Source organism: Chiloscyllium plagiosum, chromosome 17, assembly GCF_004010195.1.
Source record: "Chiloscyllium plagiosum isolate BGI_BamShark_2017 chromosome 17, ASM401019v2, whole genome shotgun sequence".
Lineage (NCBI taxonomy): Eukaryota > Metazoa > Chordata > Chondrichthyes > Orectolobiformes > Hemiscylliidae > Chiloscyllium > Chiloscyllium plagiosum.
Genome location: NC_057726.1, coordinates 64837897 through 64860317, shown reverse-complemented (window position 1 = coordinate 64860317; position 22421 = coordinate 64837897). Strand labels below are relative to the sequence as shown.

General features: G+C 45.2%; 1 protein-coding gene across 4 annotated transcripts in view; it reads right to left on the bottom strand.

Moving 5' to 3' along the window:
- Positions 1–22421, bottom strand: part of LOC122558575 (RNA-binding Raly-like protein) — a 949610-nt gene that overhangs the window by 90240 nt on the left and 836949 nt on the right. For 3 of the 4 annotated variants that reach the window (XM_043707325.1, XM_043707326.1, XM_043707328.1), the window contains one exon: positions 15050–15100. The exons of the other annotated variant lie outside the window; for it this stretch is intronic. In XM_043707325.1, the coding sequence (XP_043563260.1) occupies positions 15050–15100 (51 nt within the window). The remainder of the gene's footprint in view (positions 1–15049; positions 15101–22421) is intronic. 4 annotated transcript variants of the gene reach the window in all.

Below are 22421 nucleotides of genomic sequence, written 5' to 3'. Positions count from 1 at the left end.
GAGTTGGGGGCAGAGGGGTGAGGTCTCGCGCACTGTGTGCAGCTGCAGTCTCCTGAACGAGGAGGAGACTTTAAAAACTCTGAGCCCCAAAGGAAAGGCATTTAATCAATTAACCGAATAATCGATTATCCGAGGGAAATAGTACCCGCCCATCAGCTTCGGATAATCGAGGTTCCCCTGGATATCTTTAATACTTTACACCCCTTGTGTACCCTGTGGACATGTAGAATTCACTCATACTTCACACATATTTTGCGCAATCGCTCTAAATTACAGTCAGATTTACGATAACTATACCCAAAATGTATTCACATCCACAGGGATTGCTTTTACTAACTTAAGATTGTCTGTGAACTTATACCCTTAAATTCTGGCAGCACTTAGAGTATTACATTCAATTCTGGTCACCATATTACAGGAAAGATGTGGAGGCTTTGGAGAGGGTGCAGAAGAGGTTTACCAGGGTGCGGCCTGGATTAGTGGGTATGAGCTATAAGGAGAGGCTAGAAAAACTCAGTTTGTTTTCTCTGGAGGAGCAGGGGCTGAGGGGAGACTTGGTAGAACTGTATAAAATAATGAGATGCATAGACAGGTCCGAATTATTTTGCCTGAGTTGAAATATCTAATACTAGGCGCCATTCATTTAAGGTGAGAGGGAGAAAGTACAAAGGAGGGTAGAAGCTTTTACACAGGTGGTAGGTATTTGGAATACATTGCTAGATGTGGTGGTGGAGACAAATATATTAGGGGCATTTAAGGGACTTTTATATAAGCTCATGAATATGCAAGGAATGGAGGGATATGGACCAAGGGCAGGCAGAAGGGATTGACATCGCGTTTGGTGCAACGTTGTGGGCTGAAGGGTCCATTCCTGTGCTGCACAGTCTGATGTTCTATTTTCTAGATGTTCATGAACACCAACTAGCCACAAAAAGACATGACCCTCTCTCACTAGTATCCTCACATACGGATGAGGAAGGACACCACTTTGACTGGGACAACACATCCATCCTAGGACAAGCCAAACAAAGACAGGCGCGAGAATTCCTACAAGCATGGCATTCCAACCGAAACTCTATCAACAAACACATTGTCTTGGATCCCATTTACTACCCCCTGAGAAAAAGAACAGGAAGCGACATTACCATAGGAAATGACATCACCAACCCGAGGAAACTTAAGCACATAAATAAAAAGTGGGCCATACCGGAGGCTCACCAATGATGTCATCGAGTATGGTGATGAAACATCTGGAAACGAACCTTCCAGCTCAGCAAACAAACGTACAGCCAATACCTCAAACCTTCTCAAAACTCATTCTATTCTCTGTCGGGCTGCAGGTTGATTTAAACTAAGTTAAAAAAAAAACTAACTGAGAATTCTAAAGGCCATGGCAGACATCAGAATGCAGAAGCACTCTCGGTAATGGCTTTTCTTCACAATCAGGATATTTCCTCAGTCTCTGCCTCGTGCAACTGACTGTCTCTCTTCCAGTAACAAAGCAATCTGAAATAGCAGTGCTCTGGCTAACACTGTCCAGCTAACATGCCTGCTGAACTGTCTCCGTTGTGTTAATTGGCCTGTCACTCAACAAAGCCCAGTATTATGATCTGTAGCCCTATTTACCTGACTGCAAGATTTAAATCAACAGCCTGAAAGCAACATGAATGTCTTTCTATAACCCCTTTAGCACAATTAAACATACCAACGCTCTTTAGAAATTGCACCGCTAAACCAATTTTGATAGAGAGCCACATAAGGAGATATTTGGATCTTTAGCTTGCTGGAAAGGCTCTTGTAGTTTCCCAGCTTCTGAACTGTAGCAGGCCTCGATTCAACTCCCAGAGGTCTCCCCAAATAGGTTTCTTTAAACTGAATTGTGGAGCTAAATTTTAAGCATTTCTTAAAAGGAGCGAAGAGAGGTGAAGGTGTTCAGGAGTGATTCCAGAGCTTTGGACCTCAGCAGTTGAAGGTATGGTGATGAATGTTAAAGAGATTAAAATGAGGAAGGCACAGTAACCAGACAGGGAGCAAGATTTCAGAGAGTGAAGAAGGTTATCTGCAATTAGAAAGAAATCTTGATCAATTGGGTCAATGGGTTGAGGAGTGGTAAATCAAGTTTAATTTGGATTAATGCAAGGTATTGTATTTTAGTAAAACAAACTGCAGCAAGACTTATACAATTAAAAGTAGGGTCTTGGGTTGGGTTATAAAACAGATAGTGGAGAGATAGACCTAGGGGCTCAGGTACATAATTCTTTGAAGTTTGCATCACATATAGATAGGGTGGTTAAGCAGGCATTTAGCATGCTTGCCTTCACTGCTCAGATCTCCTTGAGTATAGGATTTGGAAGTTATGTTGAGGTTGTACAGGATGTTGTAAGGTTTCTTCTGGAGTACTGTCTCCCATTCTGGTCGCTCTGTTACAGGAGGATATCATTAAGCTGGAGAGGGGTCAGAAGAGATTTACCAGGATCTTACAAGGAATGGAACATTTGAGTTATAAGGAGAGGCTGGTTAGGCTGGGACGTTTTCACTGAAGCATAGGAAGTCGAGGGGTGACCTTATAGAGGTTTATCAAATCATGAGGGGTATAGATAAGGTGAATGGCAGGTGCCTTTTTCCAAGGATGGTGGATTTCAAACTAGGAAGCCTAGAGGTTTATAAAGTCATGAAGGGCATAGATAAGGTATAGCCTAGAGGTTTATACAATCGTGAGGAGTATAGATAAGGTATAGCCTAGAGGTTTATAAAATCATAAGGGGCATACATAAGGTATAGCCGAGAGGTTTAAAAATCATGACAGGTATAGATAAGGTGAATGGCAGTGTCTTTTCCCAAGGGTGGAGGATTTCAAGAGTAGGGACAAATTTTTAAGTTGAGAGGAGAAAGATTTAAAAAAGACATGATGCAATTTTGTTTACACTGAGAGTGGTTTGTGTGTGGAGTGAACTTCCAGAGGAAGAGGTGGTGGATGCGGGCACAACCACAACGTTTAAAAGCCATTTGAAGAAGTACATGAGTAGGAGGGGTATGGCCAAGCGCAGACAGATGGGGCTAGTGATTATGATTGATATGGACTGGTTGGGCCGAAGGGTCTGTTTCTGTGCTGTTTGACTCTGTGACTGGAACATAATGCTCCGAAGCTTTCATTTGAGGTATCGCTGGAGCAGAAGCCAGTGTGGGTTATTGACCAAAGGGACAAGGGCAAATGGCAAACAGTGCAAGTTAGAATATGGGCAGTAGAGTTTTGAATGACTACAATTTTTCAGAGGCTGCAAAGGAGCCATTGGAATAGTGGAGTGTAAAGGTGATTCTGTTGTACCAGATAGATTGACCTAACCTTACCAAACAGTCCACTCCTTTTATTATTCATAGCATTGCCACAGAATGCACTTTTGCATTACTGCAATACTGCAGATGTATCCACCCTCCATGGACTACAATAGTTCAAGGTGATGGGTGACCACCTCCGGGACAATAAACACTGGCCTATACAGTGAGGTCCACACTCTATGAAAGGATGCAAAAAACCTTTTTTGTATATGATGGAATACAATAAAACTCACAATTAAACTGAAATTAAATTAGAGATGGAAACTCTCTCAAATCTGAAAATTCTCCTCTTTGCAAAACCTGACGAACATGGGGACTGAATGTCCTGACAGAGCACAGGGTATTGTTAGGAGAGGAGGGGAGTGGTGTTGGAACATAATGTGGTGCCTTCTGTGCGGAGGGTCCATAACTTTGCAAAGAGCTAAACACTCTGGGTGCTTTCTGAAGAGGAAGCATTGGCTATGGCTCAGGTGAACGCTCCTTGGTACAAGGAAACTGGTTGACCCGAGTGCTGAAGCATCAAGGTACTGGACATTGAGGTACAAATTTGCAGACACGTTGAGCAGTGTGCGACAAATTTCAATGATGGCATTCCAGAAAAGAAGAATTCAATGAACACTGAGCCTACCACTCATAAGATCCTCAGTATGGGGGAGAAAGGTGTCATGACCGTAGGTCAGAACCCTAAGTACTGTGCAGTTTTAAATTGTAATTCCAAAACGGGTTTTTTTTTTAAACTGGACTGAAATAACAAAAAAAAATGACCTTGGATATAAATTAAGTGACCAACCACTCATAAGATCCTCAGTATGGGGGCGAAAGGTGTCATGACCGTAGGTCAGAACCCTAAGTACTGTCCAGTTTTAAACTGTAATTCCAAAACGGGTTTTTTTTTTAAACTGGACTGAAATAACAAAAAAAATGACCTTGGATATAAATTAAGTGACCATCTAATGAGGTCTCTTCTGGAATACTGTGTCCAGTTCTGGTCACCCTCTGAAAGGAAGGATATTATTAAGCTGGAAAGGGTTCAAGAGAGATTTACCAGGATGTTGCCAGAAATGGGGGGGGGTTTGACTTGTAAAGCAAGGCTGGATAGGCTGGGACATTTTTCACTGGAGTGTAGGAGGGTGAGAAGCTATAAAAGTTTATAATTTAATGAGGGGTATAGATGGAGTTAATGGTGGTTGTCTTTTCCTAGGGTGAGGGACTTCAAGGTGAGGAGGCACATTTTAAAGATGAGGAGGACAGATTTAAAATAGACATGAGGGACAAATTGTTTTACACAGAGGGAGATTCATGTGTGGAATGAACTGGGGAAGTAGTGAATATGGGTACAATTACAACATTTAAAATAAATTTGGATAAGTACATGAATAGGAAAGGTTTGGAGGGATATGGGCCAAACGCAGTCAGGTGGAACTACTTTAGTTTGCGATTATGTTCCGCTTGGGCCGAAGGGTCTGTGTCCAGGCTGTATGACTGTGACACGCAAAAATGCAAAGGGAACTTCAAACAACAGCCTTTCAAAAGCGGAAGAGGCAAATCAAAACAGGCCAGACTGCAATCCTTTATGATTACAAAGGTAACAAGACGTCCAGCTCATCAGCAAGGCACCCTTGGCAGATTATGGCCCAAACCCCAGCTACATTTATATTTTTTGCTTTAGCATTATGCAAAGACAGAGTTTAAAAAAAAAGATTCAACTCTACTGGAAGGTGCTAGTGGGACTGAGACTAAGTACCTGTGTGCACTAGCCCGTGTTTCAAGAGTTTGCATTCTGTGAACCTGTTAGTTGAAGATCTATCCCCTATTCCTTATGAAGAGCTTATGCTTGAAACGTCGACTGTCCTGCTCCTCGGATGCTGCCTGACTGGCTGCGCTTTCCCAGCGCCACGGGTTTTGACTCTGATCTCCTGTCCTCACTTTCCCCTATCTCCTGGTCACCTTTGTGTTGCAAGTGAAGTGACTGTTTCACACTGAGTGCTGGACGTCAGAGAGCTAGTAGGCCAGACAAACAGGGGGAAGAACAAAAGGACTCGCTCTCACCCTGAATTTTCTCATGGTCAAAAGGACCCAGAACAACAAATCTCAACCAACCTGCAGAAGTAAGAATTCTGAAGTCAACAGTTCAACCATGAACATAAACCTGTACTGCAACAGCCACAATGTTAACTATCCAATCCTCACAAATATTTCAGACACTAATCGATAAATTTTAAAGCTTTTATCTTTTGGACTTATCTCATTTCTAATCCATGTGCATCTGCGTCCATTCTTCTCAAATTTCGTAATGAACAAACCCGTTCCATGTTAATTAAGAAAGCCAAGTTAAATTGGCTCCCTTTAAAATAGGAGTTTAGCTTTGTAAATTCAGCCTTGCTGCGACCAGTAAGGTGAATCAAACAGGGGAGTCAGATCACCCCTCTTCACCCAGGCGTTCAGCAACTTGGAATATCTCATCTGGAACTGTACCACATTGGGAAACCTCACCTGGGGTCTGAGTGTAACAAGACCAAAAAGGAAAATACACTTAAATTAAAAAAAAAAGTACCTTCTTCATCTTCAGAAAATTCCAGTTAATTATCTGCACTATTAGGTCTTGGTGTTCTAAACAGTTAAGGGCTTCCTGAGTATAATTGCTTGTGATGGAAGGTAATTGAATAAGGTACCTCTATGTAATTGTGCATGCAAGACATGCAGTTATACTGAGTCCAACCACTTGAAGTTTACATAAAAGTCTAATGGAGTTTGTCAAATGAATAGATGATCAGGGTGAGTTGCTAGCAATGTGCAGTTGAACCATTTTCACCAGTCACTCACTAACAAAGCCGCAGTGATTTTTTTTCTTAAAAGACCCTACAGAAGTTTTTGTTTTGATCCTGTCATGGGATGCAGGCATCAGTGGAAAGCACAGGTTTTTGCTGTCCATCCATAATTGCCCTTCAACCGAGTGGCTTATTCAGCCAATTGAGAAGGCAGGTAAGAATAAACCTCACTTCTGAGGGTTTGGAGTCACATAGAGTCATAGAGATGTACAGCATGGAAACAGACCCTTCGGTCCAACTCGTCCATGCCGATTAGATATCCCAATCCAATCTCGTACCACCTGCCAGCACCCGGCCCATATCCCTCCAACCCCTTCCTATTCATATACCCATCCAAATGCCTCTTAAATGTTGCAATTATACCAGCCTCCACCACTTCCTCTGGCAGCTCATCCATACACATACCACCCTCTACGTGAAAATGTTGCCCCTTAGGTCTCTTTTATACCTTTCACCTCTCACTCTAGAACTATGCCCTCTAGTTCTGGACTCCCCCCAGGGAACAGACTTTGTCTATTTATCCTATCCATGCCCCGCATGATTTTATAAACCACTATAAGGTCACCCCTTAGCCTCCGATGCTCCAGGGAAAACAGCCCCAGCCTGTTCAGCCTCTCCCTGTAGCTCAAATCCTCCAACCCTGGCAACATCCTTGTAAGTCTTTTTTGAACCCTTTCAAGTTTCACAACATCTTTTCGATAGGAAGGAGACCAGAATTGCACACAATATTCCAACAGTGGCCTAACCAATGTCCTGTACAGCCGCATCATGACCTCCCAAATTCTGCACTCAGTATTCTGATCAATAAAAGAAAGCATACCAAACGCCTTCTTCACTATCCTATCTACCTGCGACTCCACTTTCAAGGAGCTATGAACCTGCACTCCAAGGTCTCTTTGTTCAGCCACACTCCCTAGGACCTTACCATTAAGTGTATAAGTCCTGCTAAGATTTGCTTTCCCAAAATGCAGCACCTCGCATTTATCTGAAGTAAACTCCATCTGCCACTTCTCAGCCCATTGGCCCATCTGGTCAAGAACCTGTTGTAATCTGAGGTAACCCTCTTCGCTGTCCACTACACCTCCAATTTTGGTATCATCTACAAACTTACTAACTGTACCTCTTATGCTCGTGTCCAAATCATTTATATAATGATGAAATGTAGAGTACCCAGCACTGATCCTTGTGGCACTCCACTGGTCATAGGCCTCCAGTCTGAAACACAACCCTCCAATACCGCCCTCTGCCTTCTATCTTTGAGCCAGTTCTGTATCCAAATGGCTAGTTCTCCCCGTATTCCAGGATTTTTAACCTTGTTAGGAGAAAGTGAGGACTGCAGATGCTGGAGATCAGAGCTGAAAATGTGTTGCTGGAAAAGCGCAGCAGGTCAGGCAGCGTCCAAGGAGCAGGAGAATCGACGTTTCGGGCATGAGCCCTTCTTCATTGGAAAAGAATGTCATGGTCATCATTAAATTTGAACCCACATCCCAGAGCACGAGCCTAGTCCAGTGACACAGAAATATAGGAAGTAAGAGTCGACCCTTTAGCACTTTGAGACCACTCCATCATTCAATATGATCATGGCTGATCAACCCCCTGCCCTTACATCCCTTTAGCCTTAAGAACTCTGTTCAGCTTCTTCTTAAAAGCATTCAGTGTTGTGCCCTGAAACGCATTCTGTGACCGAGAACTCCACACGTTCACCACTCTCTGGGTGAAGACATTTCTCTTCTCAGTCCTAAATAGCCTACCCCCGTATTCTTAGAGTGTGATAATGGTCACAGGCTGCTACTTGGAAAAAGACCCACTTCCACCTACTCTTTGCTTCCTGTCTCGAAAGTGTGGCGCTGGAAAAGCACAGCAGGTCACGCAGCATCCGAGGAGCAGGAGAATCGATGTTTCAGGCATAAGCCTGAAAGGGCTTATACCCGAAATGTCGATTCTCCTGCTCCTCGGATGCTGCCTGACCTGCTGTGCTTCTCCAGCGCCACACTCTCGACTCTGATCTCCAGCATCTGCAGTCCTCACTCTCTCCGTTGCGTGTTCACTGTTGGGTGGGAAACGTGTTCCAGGCGTGGATTGAATCAATCTTGTTATTTGATAGAATTAGGTGCGTGATGCAACAATGAACATGAAAGGAATAATCTGAATGACTCTCTCCGACGCGCGACAAAATGGCTGACAATCCACGTCGTTTCTCAAGAACAAACTTGCAGAACGGCAATATATTTGACAAATAAATTTCAACATAAGCATCGATGATTACATATCGATTCAGACAAAAAAAAGCACATACAACTTTAAAAAAATAATTAGAATTGATAGACAAGAAGAATATGCAAGCACAACTCACAAAAATATACCATACAGGTTAATGTGGCCATAACAAAAACCAAAACCAAAACTAAGTGGTTCCCTCGGGTTTATTTTTATGCGAGATAGAAGAGAGATGGTCTGGTAAACTTGCACTGAGCGTGCTCTAACCTGGGTATGCAGGGCTGTCGCAAAACCAAACAAGTGCTGGAAATCTGAAAATTAAACCCAAGATTGCTGGAGAAACTCAGTAACGCTGGCTGCATCTATGAAGAGAGAATCAGGATTAATGGTTGGAGTTCACTGATCTTGGTCATTGAGTCTGAGGAAGTGTCAATGGATTGGGGGAGGGGGTGGAGGGGAAGGTGGGTTCGGTGGATGCAACCTGATGGAGGCCATTAAGAATGAGAAAAGTTTTGGTTGGGCGGTTACGAAAGAGAGTGCTTCCACTTGTGAGGAAGAGCTGAACCAGGAACCATCAATGTAAAGTAGTCATCAAATTAATAAAATAGGGAACTTAGACTAAACCTCTTGATCCAGGAAACGCTGAGAACGTAAAAGCCACTCTCTCCCTTTTGGGCAGAACAGTGGCTCAGTGGTTAGCACTGCTGCCTCACAGCGTCAGGGACCTGGGTTCGATTCCAGCCTCAGGTGACTGTCTGTGTGGAGTTTGTACATTCTCCCCGTCTCTTCGTGGGTCTTCTCCGGGTGCTCCAGTTTCCACCCACAATCCAAAGATGCGCAGGTTAGTGTGAATTGGCCATGCTAAATTACCCATAGTGCCCAGGGATGTGCAGGTGAAGTGCATTGGTCAGAGGTAAATATAGGATAACAGGGTGGGGCAACGGGTCTGGATGGGTTACTCTTCAGAGGGTCGGTGTGGACTTGTTGGGCCGAAGGGCCTGTTTCCACACTGTAGGGATTCTATGAAATCTCAGGGTGAATGGTAGAGATGTATTTAAGGGGCAAACTAGAAATAGATGAGCTTCAGGTATCTCTCCCACTTGGTGAAGTGAAGGGCAGCAGAAAGAGAGGATGGGCCGATGGTAGTTGAGTGACAAACTTCACAGAGACGTTCTGGACGAGTAATACTGGAAGTGTGCAGATGGCACAAGACAGAAGAGAGTGTCGACCCACGACGGTCAATCTTCTGTCAGAAGCAGCTACAAACAGCAATGGGTGAGCATATAAGAGAGAAAGGAATAATGAATTATGCTAATGAGGTTAGATAAAGAAAGGATGGGAGGAGGCTCAAGTGGCACATTAATACATGGACTGGTTGGTCAAATGGCTCATTTCTGTGCTGTGGCCTTCACTGTGACCCCTTTTGAGCATTACCTAAATCTTAGAATCATTGAATCCCTACAGGCCATTCAGCCCATCGAGTCCATGCTAGCCCTGTGAAGAGCATCCCAATCAGTCCCATTTCCTTACCCCATCTCTATAATCCTGCATTCCCCATGGCTCACCCACGAGGCTCCACATCCCTGGATAACATGAGCAATTTCGCGTGGCCAATCCACCTAACCTGCGCGTCTTTGGACTGCAGGAGGAAACCAGAGGGAAACTCACATAGACATGGAGAGAAGGTGCAAACTCCACGCCCGAAGGTGGAATCAAACCCAGACCCTAGGCATTGTGAGGCAGCAGGAGCTGTTCATGCATTTGCACACATTGAGCATCACACGGTAAACAGAATTGTAGATTCAGTCTCTCAGCCGTGTCCAAAGGAAATATTTTGAGCTTTAATAAGCAGGGCCAATGGGGATGCATAACAACTGAGGGTCACAGTTTCAAAACCAGGGGGTCACCAATTGAAAACAGAGACCAGGTGACTTTTTTTTTCTCTTCTCAGTAGATTATGAGACTTTGAAACGTCTCCTGAAAATAGGGTGGACACAGAATCCTTAAATATTTTTAAGGCAGAGGTGAATAGATTCTTGTTGAGCAAGGAGGTGAAAGGTTATCAGGGGTTGGCAGGGATGTGGATTTGAGATCAGAATCAGATTGGTCATGAGCTCATTGAATGGCAGAGCAGGATTGAGGGGCTGAAGGGCCTACTCTTGTATGTTCATATGTGCAACATTACAAGTGCACCGTTGGATTAAATATATGACAAAAGTAACCGAAAGAGCAGGGGGAGCAGGTGTAGGATTGTACTTTGTTGCTGCTTGTCATGAAAAGCAGTCAAAGGGACATTCAAATGAAGAAATGGAGTATGAACAGCAGCTTTCTCAATCATGTTGGAATGACTTGGAGGACCACAGGTTGGACCTGAAACATCTTGATTCAACAGGGACAGGATAATTCATCGAATATGTATAAAAATCTGACATTTACTAAATTTGCACTGGACTATAATGGCGTGTTAGCACTGAACTTATCATCACAGGCTGGCTATCCAATTTGAATACTTTGCATCTTGTGTGACTGCAGTATCAAATATCCCTTTCCCGATAGATTTGAATACGATTAAAAACCTGCAGAAATGACTTCTTGCATTCTGAATTCACACAAAGTGCAGACAACTGATTCAAAGCTTCAAGGTAACGCTGTGCAGCTTGTTGTTGTATTACAACCCTGACTGAAGAGCAATAATCAGAAAATTGAGCTAAACAGATTGCATCAAAGTGTCTCAGCTACATTTCCGATGCCAAACCAATATTAAACGCTGCATTTCACACTGCGTCTTTCTTCCCCTGTGCTCCCTCTGCAATACACAGTCTATTGCTTCAATCCTCTGCTTCCTGGCTCCCCCCATTCTCATCAGGAACGTTGAGCCCACATAGTAGGCCAAGAAGCTCCATCTGTCTTAAAGATAGGGCCTCATTTACCTCAAAGAGTCCACACAGGCTGACTAGCAAACAGGAACCCGTGGCAAGGGACTCCAGTGACCTATGGAAAGGATAACCTTCGGAATTATTGGTCCAATACTTTTCCAGATGGTCTTCTATTAACTCCAACCCGTTATGATAGGTTGGCATCATTAACTCCCACATCATCTTACTTCAGCATCACTTCACACACTCGTTAATCTGCAGTGCCTCTGCAACTGTCAGAAACCACTCACCGATAACTCAAATTCAAAACCAAAAAACAAAACCCCTCAGCATCTTTAAAGCCTTTTACAACCTGGTCCTCCATGTTTCTCTAAAATGTCCCAGTGTCGCTCTTCCTGCCTGAACTCGGTTTCTCTGCCTCCCTTTAGCCGACCTCGAGTGGCCGATTGTACACTGCGATCTCAGCCCCTGCCTTTTGTACTGTCAAGCTCTCTGCCTCACCTCCGGTGGAATGCCTCTTAGGTCGGCATGGACAGGTTGGAGCAAAGGGTCTGTTTCCATGCTGTACATCTCTATGACTCTAAGTGTCAGTGACTCTCCCTGAGCTCACCTCCCTTGACATGGCATAGGTGTTCCCTTGCACCTCCGTCAACGCTGTTGGGATGTTTTTGTCTGTTAAGGCCAGACTTGGTCGTTGCCGCACTCCCCGTCACACCTTGACCTTTCGAACCTCTGAACAAACCTGTTGTTCTTCTTCTCAAACAGATCCAAGAGCAGGGAGGCAAAACGACCTTTATTCCATTGTTATATGCACACAAGGACTACTTCACAGGAAATGTGTGATTTGTAACAATCTGGTAATGCTCTTTCTTTTTGCAAAAGAGTTGTTTCGTGACACCCATGTATGTAGTTTAAAGGATTATGACTGACTGTCACATGCTATTGAGACAGCACATATCATCACAGGAAGTGATGCAATGTCACATGATCTTATTCCTTCCCTTCAGCCTCCATTGGAAGTCCACGGCGAAATGTGTCTTGAATAAAGTTAACGTTTTTCTCAACAGACTTGCTTCAGCAGTATGACGAGACCAAGAACATGTTCCTGGTCTGCCTTTGCCAATGCAAAGATTGAACAGGGGCTCGAGGAGGTGACACAGATAGATATGGCAAAGACTGCAGAGAATTATTTAACTCAATCAGAAGCTGTTTAAGTTACTCTCCAAGGCCTTGCCCATCTGTGCACCACCCCAATCCTGGCCTCTTGCCCAACCCACACTTTCTTCACAGAGTCACAGGGGTTTCTCGTACAGAAAAAGACCCTTTGGCCCACTGAGTCTGTGCCAGTCAAAAGCGACCATCTAACTATTCCAATCCCATTTCCCAGCACTTGGCCCATAGCTTTGTGCACATCTAGATACTTCTTGAATGTAATGAGGGTTTCTGCCTCTCCCACCCTTACAGCAGGACGGTGGGGGGGGGTTCCAGATTCACACCACCCTCTGGGTGAAAACATTTTTCCTCACATTCCCTGTAAACCTCCTGCCACTTACCTTACGTCTATGCCCCTAGTCATCGATTTCTCCATCCAGATCATACGACATAGGAGCCATCCTATAGACAGTCTTCTCTGCCATTTGATTATGGCTGGTACACTTCTCATCCCCATTATCCTCCCTTCTCCCCAGAACCCTAGATCCCTGACCAATCAAGAGCCTATCTATCTCTGTCTTAAATATACTCAATGGCTTGGCCTCCACAGCCTTCTGCGGCAATGAGTTCCACAGATTCCTCACCCTCTGGCAGAAGAAATTCCTCCTCATCTCAGTTTTAAAAAAGGTTCCTCTCTTCACCCTGAGGCTGTGCTCTCAGGTCCTAGTCTCACCAGCTAGTGAAAAATCTTCTCCACGTTCACTCTATCCAGGCCTCTCAGCATTCTCTAAGTTTTCAATGAGGCTCCCCCCATCCTTCTCAACTCCCATCAAGTACAGACCCGGCGTCCTCAACTGCTTTTCATATGACGAGCCCTTCATCTCCGGGATCACTCTTACAAACCTCCTCTGGATTCCTTCCAATGCTAGCACATCCTTCCTTAGGTATGGGGCCCAAAGCTGTTCACAATGTTCCAATTGCGGTCTGACCACAGCCTTATACAGCCTCAGCAGTACATCCAGGGCCTTGTAATCCAGCCCACTCGAAGTGAATGCTACCCCTGAATTGGCTCTCCTAACTGCCAACTAACCTGCATGTTAACCTGATGAGAATCCTGACCTAACCTGCCAAAGAAAAGAAAAGCAAAAGAGGAAAAAAAAAGAGCAGAAGTAAAAACAAGAGAAAGAAAGTAGATGGGAGTGGATGAGCCCTGGGCAAGAGGCCACACACAGCACTGCTACTCAACCGCCATCTTGGAACTTGGAGGTTGGAACTGCCGCTTTGTCCTGTTCCTTGTTCTGGAAACTTTTATCATCTCTGCTGAGCCCTCCCTACCTTTCACGTTTTCCATAACTTGCCGTGCGACTGAACCCACCCCCTCACCATCGAAGTTAAAGCCCCATCCATTGGCCAGGACTCTGGTCCTGGTTCAGCAGGATTCAGGTGGTGCCCGTCCCATCAGAACTGCTCCCTCCTTCCCCAGTGCTGGTGCCAATGTCAAAGGGGAAACGTTTCTCCTGTTTATCCCTCACAATTTTATTCATGTTAATCGTTTCCCCCTCTGCTCCAAGGAAAATGCTCCCCTCCCCCCCACTGTCCATTCTCTCTTTTGATCATCAAACCTCCTCAGCCCAGACAATACCCTTCTCCTCTAACTCTTCCCAAAGTACTCACATCTCTTCTATGATTCCAGAGCTGCATACAATACCCTCAAAATGTTCTTTTTACCATGAATAGTTGAGCCTTGAAGTGTCTAGACCTTAAATTCCAGAATCACATTTCCAACCTTTGGATGGTTTCCTTTTCTTATCTTCTGTCAAATCATAGAATCCCTTTTGGCCCACCAAGTCCACACTGCCACTCTGAAGAGTATCCCACTCAGACCCATTCCCCTCTCCTACATTTACCCCTGACTAATGCACCAAACCAACACCCCTGAATACTATGAGCAATTTATTACGGCCAATTCACCTAACCTGCACATCATTGGAGGAAACTGGAGCAAACCCACGCAGACACAGTGAGGACGTGCAAACTCCACACTGACAGTCGCCCGAGGCTGGAATCGAACCCGGGTCCCTAGCGCTGTGAGGCAGCAGTGCTAACCACTGTGCCACCCCATAAACACTGAGCCACCTTGCCACCCTATTTGACTCCCCCTCCCAGTATCAATGTTTCTCTGATGATGAGGCTCCTCTGAACATTGTCCCATGTGAAAGGCACTATATAAATGCAGGCTATTGTTGTCCAACGCACCATGATGTAATCCTTACTGCTCAATCTGTGAATTGAGGGGCAGATGACGTGGTCACATTGACATCTGATTTGCAACAACTCTTTTGTTTCAGTTGGAAGACAAATCCATGGTGTTGTGGAATATTACACCGGATAGTGTTCAGTGTTTTGCTTTTCTTTATGCGTTTTATCAAAGAATGAAAGTGGGGCGGGGGGGAGAGGGGGGGAGCTAATGAGAGGAACGCTCTGCCGTATTTCAATAGGTTTGAGAGGGGCCAGACGTTCCGTGAGCTATGAGCCACTGGGAATAATTGTCCCTGTCACATCAAAAAGCTAAAGCAATCCCACAAAAAAAATAGTCACGGCAAATGGCTAAAAGGATCAAATTAGACGTGGGCAACATACCTGTCATAGAATCCATCTCTGTAATAGTCATAGTCAAAGTCATAGCCACTTCTGCAGAAAAAAAAGAAGCCATTCAGTTTATAGCTAAGCGAGTGCTGACAGCATCTTAAATAATTCTAATGACTCTGTGACAGCAGTTGTTATTTATCTCGATTCAGGTTAGCTGCCTGGCATTGCAAGCCCTGAAGCTCAGGCAGTGAGAGAGTAGACAGTCAGGAAGAGGCTGTGCAGGCCATCGAAAGCGGGCTGTTTTGGATACCAACTCTGATCAAATGCCTTCTGCTGCTGCTCAGGTTTAAACTGACCAGACAACATGACTGTTAAACCTCTGGCAGCCAGCTGGTGAAAATGGAGGCCAGAAGCCGACCTTCTCTCAGCTTTAGATTTATTCACAAAGTGTCCGAATCTTAACTCAGCAGCCTTGCATCAGTGACGGTTGGCCTCTATTTGTATCAAGTAATCATCTAATGAATCACTTCTAATTTTAACCTGCTGGTCTACAGTTAACAGTGACTGGTCAGATTGCACTATCACACTGAATCCCGACAGTGTGGAAACAGGCCCTACGGCCCAACAAGTCCACACCGACCCTTTGAAGAGTGACCCACCCAGACCCATTCCCCGAACCTATTACTCTACATTTAGCCCTGACCATGCACCAAACCTATACATTTCTGAACACTATGGAGCAATTTAGCATGACCAATCCACCTAACCTACATGTCTTTGGACTGTGGGAGGAAACCAGAGCACGCCAGAGGAAACCCACGCAGACACGGGGAGAATGTGTAAACTCCACACAGACAGTCACCCAAATCTGGAATCAGACCCAGGTCCCTGGCGCTGTGAGGCAGCAGTGCTAACCACTGAGCCACCGTGCCGCCCAATAAAAATATGGAACGCTTCACGAATTTGCGGGTCAGCCTATACATTTTCCAAATTGGAAATGGCACCAATATTTTCTCAGTTTATAGATCACACCCTCAGGCAAAGTGAGTGTCGCTGGCAAAACATTTACGTCGTGGTGGAACAGTCGCTGAAGGTTGGCATGCAGGTGTAGCTGGTAGTGAGGAAAACTAATGGCATGCTGACCTTCATAGTGAGAGGATTGGAGTATCGGGGTAAGGGTGTCCTGCTGCAGTCATACAGGGCTTTGGTGAGGCCACACCATGAGTATTGTGTGCAGTTTTGGTCTCCTACTCTGAGGAAGAACATTCTTGCTTTTGATGGAATCCAGTAAAGGTTCACCAGACTGATTCCCGGGATGGCAGGACTGACATAGGAGGAAAGACTGGGCTTGTACTCACTGGAATTTAGAAGAATTGTGGGGTGGGGGTTCTTATAGAAACATATAAAATCCTGATGGGACTGGACAGGCTAGGTACGGGAAGAACATTCCCGGAACTCAGGGTCACAGTCTAAAAACAAGGGGTGAGCCATTCAGGACTGAGATGAGGAAAAATGTGTTCACCCAGAGAGTTGTGAACCTGTGGAATTCTCTCTCACAGGAAGCTGTTAGGGCCAGTCCATTATATATACTCAGGAGGGAGCTGGATGTGGTCCTTATGGCTAAAGGGATCAAGGGGAATGGAGAGAAAGTGGGAAGGGGATACTAAGGTTGCATGATCATAATTAATGGCGGTGCAGGCTCGAGGGGCCAAATAGCCTACTCCTACACCTGTTTTCCATGTCTCCATGTTTCCTTAGCTCATTTTTTGGTTAACCTGGACCAGATTGTGAAGCTTTGGGCTGGAAACAGATTAGATTAGGTTAGATTACATTACATTACAGTGTGGAAACAGGCCCTTCGGCCCAACAAGTCCACACCGACCTGCCGAAGCGCAACCCACCCATACCCCTACATTTACCCCTAACCTAACACTACGGGCAATTTAGTATGGCCAATTCACCTGGCCCTGCACATCTTTGGACTGTGGGAGGAAACCGGAGCACCCGGAGGAAACCCATGCAGACACGGGGAGAATGTGCAAACTCCACACAGTCAGTCGCCTGAGGCGGGAATTGAATCCGGGTCTCTGGCGCTGTGAGGCAGCAGTGCTAACCACTGTGCCACCGTGCCGCCCACTCGGTCCATAGATTTACAGTGAGAGCTGCACCTGAGCTGTTTGACACCGATGCTGTGTTCGCTCTCCCGAGAGGATTCCCTCTGCTGGTAATTGTATGTGTACGGAGGCCTCAAGCTGACAAAATGCACACACGCTGATATCAGTACACGAGGGTGAGGGGCGGGCGGACAGACTCATCCAATACTGCGTTCTCCTCCACCACCCTGGCTGTTGGGCCCACTGACAGGTGAGTGTTGAACCCAGCCCATTAGAATGGGGGGAGGCCACTTGGCCCCTTGCTGCGTCACTCACACAGAACCTGCCTCAACTGTGCCTCAGTGCCAGGAGTCGCAGGTAGATAGGATAGTGAAGGCGGCGTTCGGTATGCTTTCCTTTATTGGTCAGAGTATTGAGTACAGGAGTTGGGAGGTCATGTTGCGGCTGTACAGGACATTGGTTAGGCCACTGTTGGAATATTGCGAGCAATTCTGGTCTCCTTCCTATCGGAAAGATGTTGTGAAACTTGAAAAGGTTCAAAAAGATTTACAAGGATGTTGCCAGGGTTGGAGGGTTTGAGCTACAGGGAGAGGCTGAACAGGCTGGGGCTGTTTTCTTGCAGTGTCGGAGGCTGAGGGGTGACCTTATAGAGGTTTACAAAATTATGAGGGGCATGGATAGGGTTAATAGAGAAGGTGTTTTCTCTGGAGTGGGGGAGTCCAGAAGTAGGGAGCATAGGTTTAGGGTGAGAGGGGAAAGATATAAAAGAGACCTAACGGGCAACTTGTTCACGCAGAGGGTAGTACGTGTATGGAATGAGCTGCCAGAGGAAATGGTGGAGGCTGGTACAATTGCAACATTTAAAAGGCATCTGGATGGGTATATGAATAGGACATGGGCCGTGTGCTGGCAGGTGAGACTAGATTGGGTTGTGATATCTGATTGGCATGGATGAGTTGGACCGAAGGGTCTGTTTCCGTGCTGTACACCTCTATGACTCTATAACTCTATGACAACTCTGATAAGAAAGGGTTAATTAATCATCTTGAAGTAGTGAGCATAGTATTGCAGAAATGACCATAGGGTTGGGGTGCAGCTTTGAGGTGAGGTTGGGCAAGCTGAGGTCGCAATCCTTGGAGCAACAGAGTGTGAAGGGAGATCTGACAGAGGTGTCTGAGATCCCAGGACATTCAGATAAGGTGGAAGGGGAAAACTCTTCCCATTAGCTGTTGGTACGAGGACCATTGGACACAGATATAATCAGATTTTGAGTAAGACAGGCAAGAAAAGGATGAGGTTTCCTCAACGATGACCCAGAACTCACTGCCTTATGAGGCCATCAACGGTTTCAAAAGAAAATATTGGATACTCGAACTGGCTCTGGCAGTGAGGGAGTGGGATTTACGTTCTCACGGCTTTTTTCTGCTCAGTCCCAGTAAGAAGCACCAATCCCCATTAATTGGCAAGTCACCGCGGCCTAGCGAGAATCTTGCCACACCACTTGTGTCAGGACCTTGCCTCACGGGTCGCCCAATTCTGCCACACGACTCACCATCGCTCGCATTACTCAAACCCCCATCAGATTCCAAGCAGATGACTCCCAACCTTCAAAACCCAAGGCAAGACAGGTCAAGTTTTACACACTGCCCTAAATTGCCTCTTCCACTGCAGCTTCCTTCGGTCCTGGTCTAGAGCGATTACTCTGAACTACAAAACATGCAAAGACATTACTGCCCCAGCAACAATGAGAGCTGAAGAACTGGATGATCGAGTCACTTTCACCCTGGCTTTCTATACAATTGGGACTCTGTAACATTGTGTATCAGAATCCCAATGTGTCTGCTGCTAAATCCAGTCTCTGTAGACCAGGGGCTACCTCATTACAGAATCCCAACAGTGCTTAAACAGGCCATTTTCTGATCCTCTGAAAAGTGTCCTGCCCAGACCCAACCCATCCCTCCATTTCCCACGGCTAACCCACCTAGCCTGCACATCCCTGAACACTATGGACAAATTAGCATGCCCAATCCACCTATCCTGCACAGGTTTGGACTCTGGGAGGAAACCGGAGCAAAGCCATGCAAATGCAAGGAGAATGTGCAAACTCCACACAGACAAGGAAGAAATCAAATTCGGATGCCTGGCGCTGCAAGGCAGCAGTGCTAACCACTGAACTACCTTGCTGTGCAACAGTCCCGTTAGAAAGAAATTAATGTGTCAATATTGCATCTTTAACAATGTCATGACATCCCAAAGCGCTTTCCAGCCAATTAAGTACGACCAAAGTGTCATTACTGGAGTATGGTCTGAAACACACCAGCCAATGTGTGCTCTGGCCAACAGCAATGAGCCAACAACCAGCTAATAATGACTCAATGATGTTGCTTGTCAGGTAAATATTGGCCAGAACACAGTTTATATCAGGGAGACAGCTCCTGCCCTGATTTGACTTGCTTTGATTTATTATTGCCACGTGTACCAAAATATATTGATAAAGTGATGTTTTGCATGCTAACCAGACAAATCATACATTTCCTCAGTACATCAGGGTAACAGAACAGAATACAGAATATAATGTTAAAGCTACAGATAAAGATCAACTCCAATATACAAGAGGTCTGTTCATAAGTCTGATAACAGAGGGGAAGAAGCTGTTCTTAAATCTGTTGGTCACTAATCTGTCCTTTACTCCAAAGGACCTTTGATCTCCATCAATGGGACTTCAGTTTAGCACAAATTCATAGAGTCATAGAGATGTACAGCATGGAAACAGACCCTTCTGTCCAATCTGTCCATGCCGACCAGATACCCCAACCCAGTCTAGTCCCACATGCCAGCATCCGGTTCATATCCCTCTAAACCCTTCCTATTCATATACCCATCCAGATGCATTTTAAATGTTGCAATTGTACCAGCCTCCACACTTCCTCTGGCAGCTCATTCCATACACGTACCACCCTCTTCGTGAAAAAGTTGCCCCTTCAATCCCTTTTATATCCTTCCCCTCTCACCCTAAACCTACACCCTCTAGTTCTGGACTCCCCCAACGTCAGGGAAAAGATTTTGTCTATTTACCGTATCCAGGCCCCTCATGATTTTATAAACCTCTATTAGGTCACCCCTCAGCCTCCGACGCTCCAGGGAAAACAATCCCAGCCTGTTCAACCTCTCCCTATAGCACAAACCCTCCAGCCCTGGCAACATCCTTGTAAATCTTTTCTCAGAAGTAAAACATGCCAGATGCAGGGAATCTGAAATAATAAGACAATGCCAGAAATACTCAGCAGTTCAGTATTTCCGCTGAGTATTTCCAGCATTCCCTGTGGTTGCACACACTCACCTCTGATCCCTAAGGAAAGCACCCTGACAGATGATCAGATCTCGGGAGCAGGTGCAGGACTCCCATGACAGAGGTAAGCACACCTGAGTCATTGTTAACCGTGTTCAATAACTCAGATTTGACAGCATTGACCCTGGGAGCATGTTCACAGGGTCAAAGACCAGAGTGCCATGGAAGAATCCATTTTATAAATTCTGTTTAAGTGCACTTGGATTCATGCCCCTAAAGCAGCCTTCACTATTTCACAAACATATGTCACGCACCAAATCAAACCTACTCAAAATATTTTAAGAAGGTAATGCAGACCCTAGAGTATTCTCATTTTAAAGGGAGATGTGAGGTGCCGTGTTCTGGATGCAATGCAATTGGTGAAACTACTCACCTTAGGCAAAACACAATTTATTCAAACGCTATAGTTAAAATACAACCAAAGGAAGAGGAATTTTGAATAACTTAACTCTATTGGCAAACTTAACCTAATCAGAGATACAATATCTATTGCTAATTAACTGTTCCAATATAGTAACATTCCATAAACACAGCCCTGGGCAGAAAGGCAGCTTCAGCAAGATTGATTTGTCTCCCAGGTAACCCAGCAGCAGGGAGAAACCCAAACTTCGTGCTGTAAGCAAGAGAGGGAAAAGATGGCTTTTATTTGTTCACTCTCAGAATGAGCAACTGCTGAGTGCTCAACCTAAAAGCTAAATAAAACAAACAAGAAACCCTGGTCTGTGACAGCTGGCCACACCCATCCAAGCTGCTTCTATTGTTCCAATTCTTAAAAACACCCCCCAAGGCCTCACAAGCTGTTTACTCTCGTGGTTTTGCTCGACTACTCAGCCCCTCTGCTTTACTACTGCTATTTAAATAAAAGACCACAAAATAACCGCTTAAAGCCACATCTTCATCACATATAGAATAGTACAGTACAGGAGACCATTTTTTCCATTATAATTGTGCTAGCTCCTTGATAGAGATGGTTCAGTTAGACTCAATCTCCTGCCCTTACCTCATAGCCACACAAATATTTCAAGTAATGCATTCTGGACCACAACAGCTCACTGTGTAAAACATTTCTCCCCAGCTCTTTTGCCAGTTGTCTTACATTTTAATGTGTTTCCATTTTATTATATGGATAAATACAAAACCCAAAAGCCTCTCAGGCATTTCGCTTCCCCGAAAAATAAAACAAATTGAAGATTCTAATCCCTGACCAATAAATATATGCACAGGAAACACGCTATTATCATGGAATCCCTACAGTGTGGAAACAGGCCATTTGGCCCAACAAGTCCACACCAACCCTCTGAAGAGTAACCCACCCAAACCCATTCCTCTACCCTATTACTTTACATTTACCCCTGACTAATGCAGCTAACCTACACATCCTTGAACACTATGGCCAATTCAGCTAACCTGCACCCCTTTGGATTGTGGGAGGGAACCAGAGCATCTGGAGGAAACCCACGCAGGCATGGGGAGAATGTGCAAACCCCACACAGAGGAGGTTCCAACCTCCTCCTGAGTTTGGAATCGAACCTGGCTCCTGGCGCCGTGAGGCAGCAGTGCTAACCACTGAGCCACCATGCCCCCCATTGTCCAATTATGACCAATGTGGATTGTGAAAACCTGGATTGGGAAAATATTGAATAAAAGGATAGCAATCTGTATCATGGAGGTCACAATATATGGGAGGAAGGTTGGTTTCTTGTGTTACAACATCAGTGCCAGCAGTTGATGCCATCTCTGTGCCCCTTTTATGGAATTTGATTTGATTTATTGTTGGCAGCCTTTCAGTGGCAAGAGGAGAAAGTGAGGTCTGCAGATGCTGGAGATCAGAGCTGGAAATGTGTTGCTGGAAAAGCGCAGCAGGTCAGGCAGCATCCAGGGAACAGGAGAATCGACGTTTCGGGCATAAGCCCTTCTTCAGGAATGAGGAAAGTTTGTCCAGCAGGCTAAGATAAAAGGC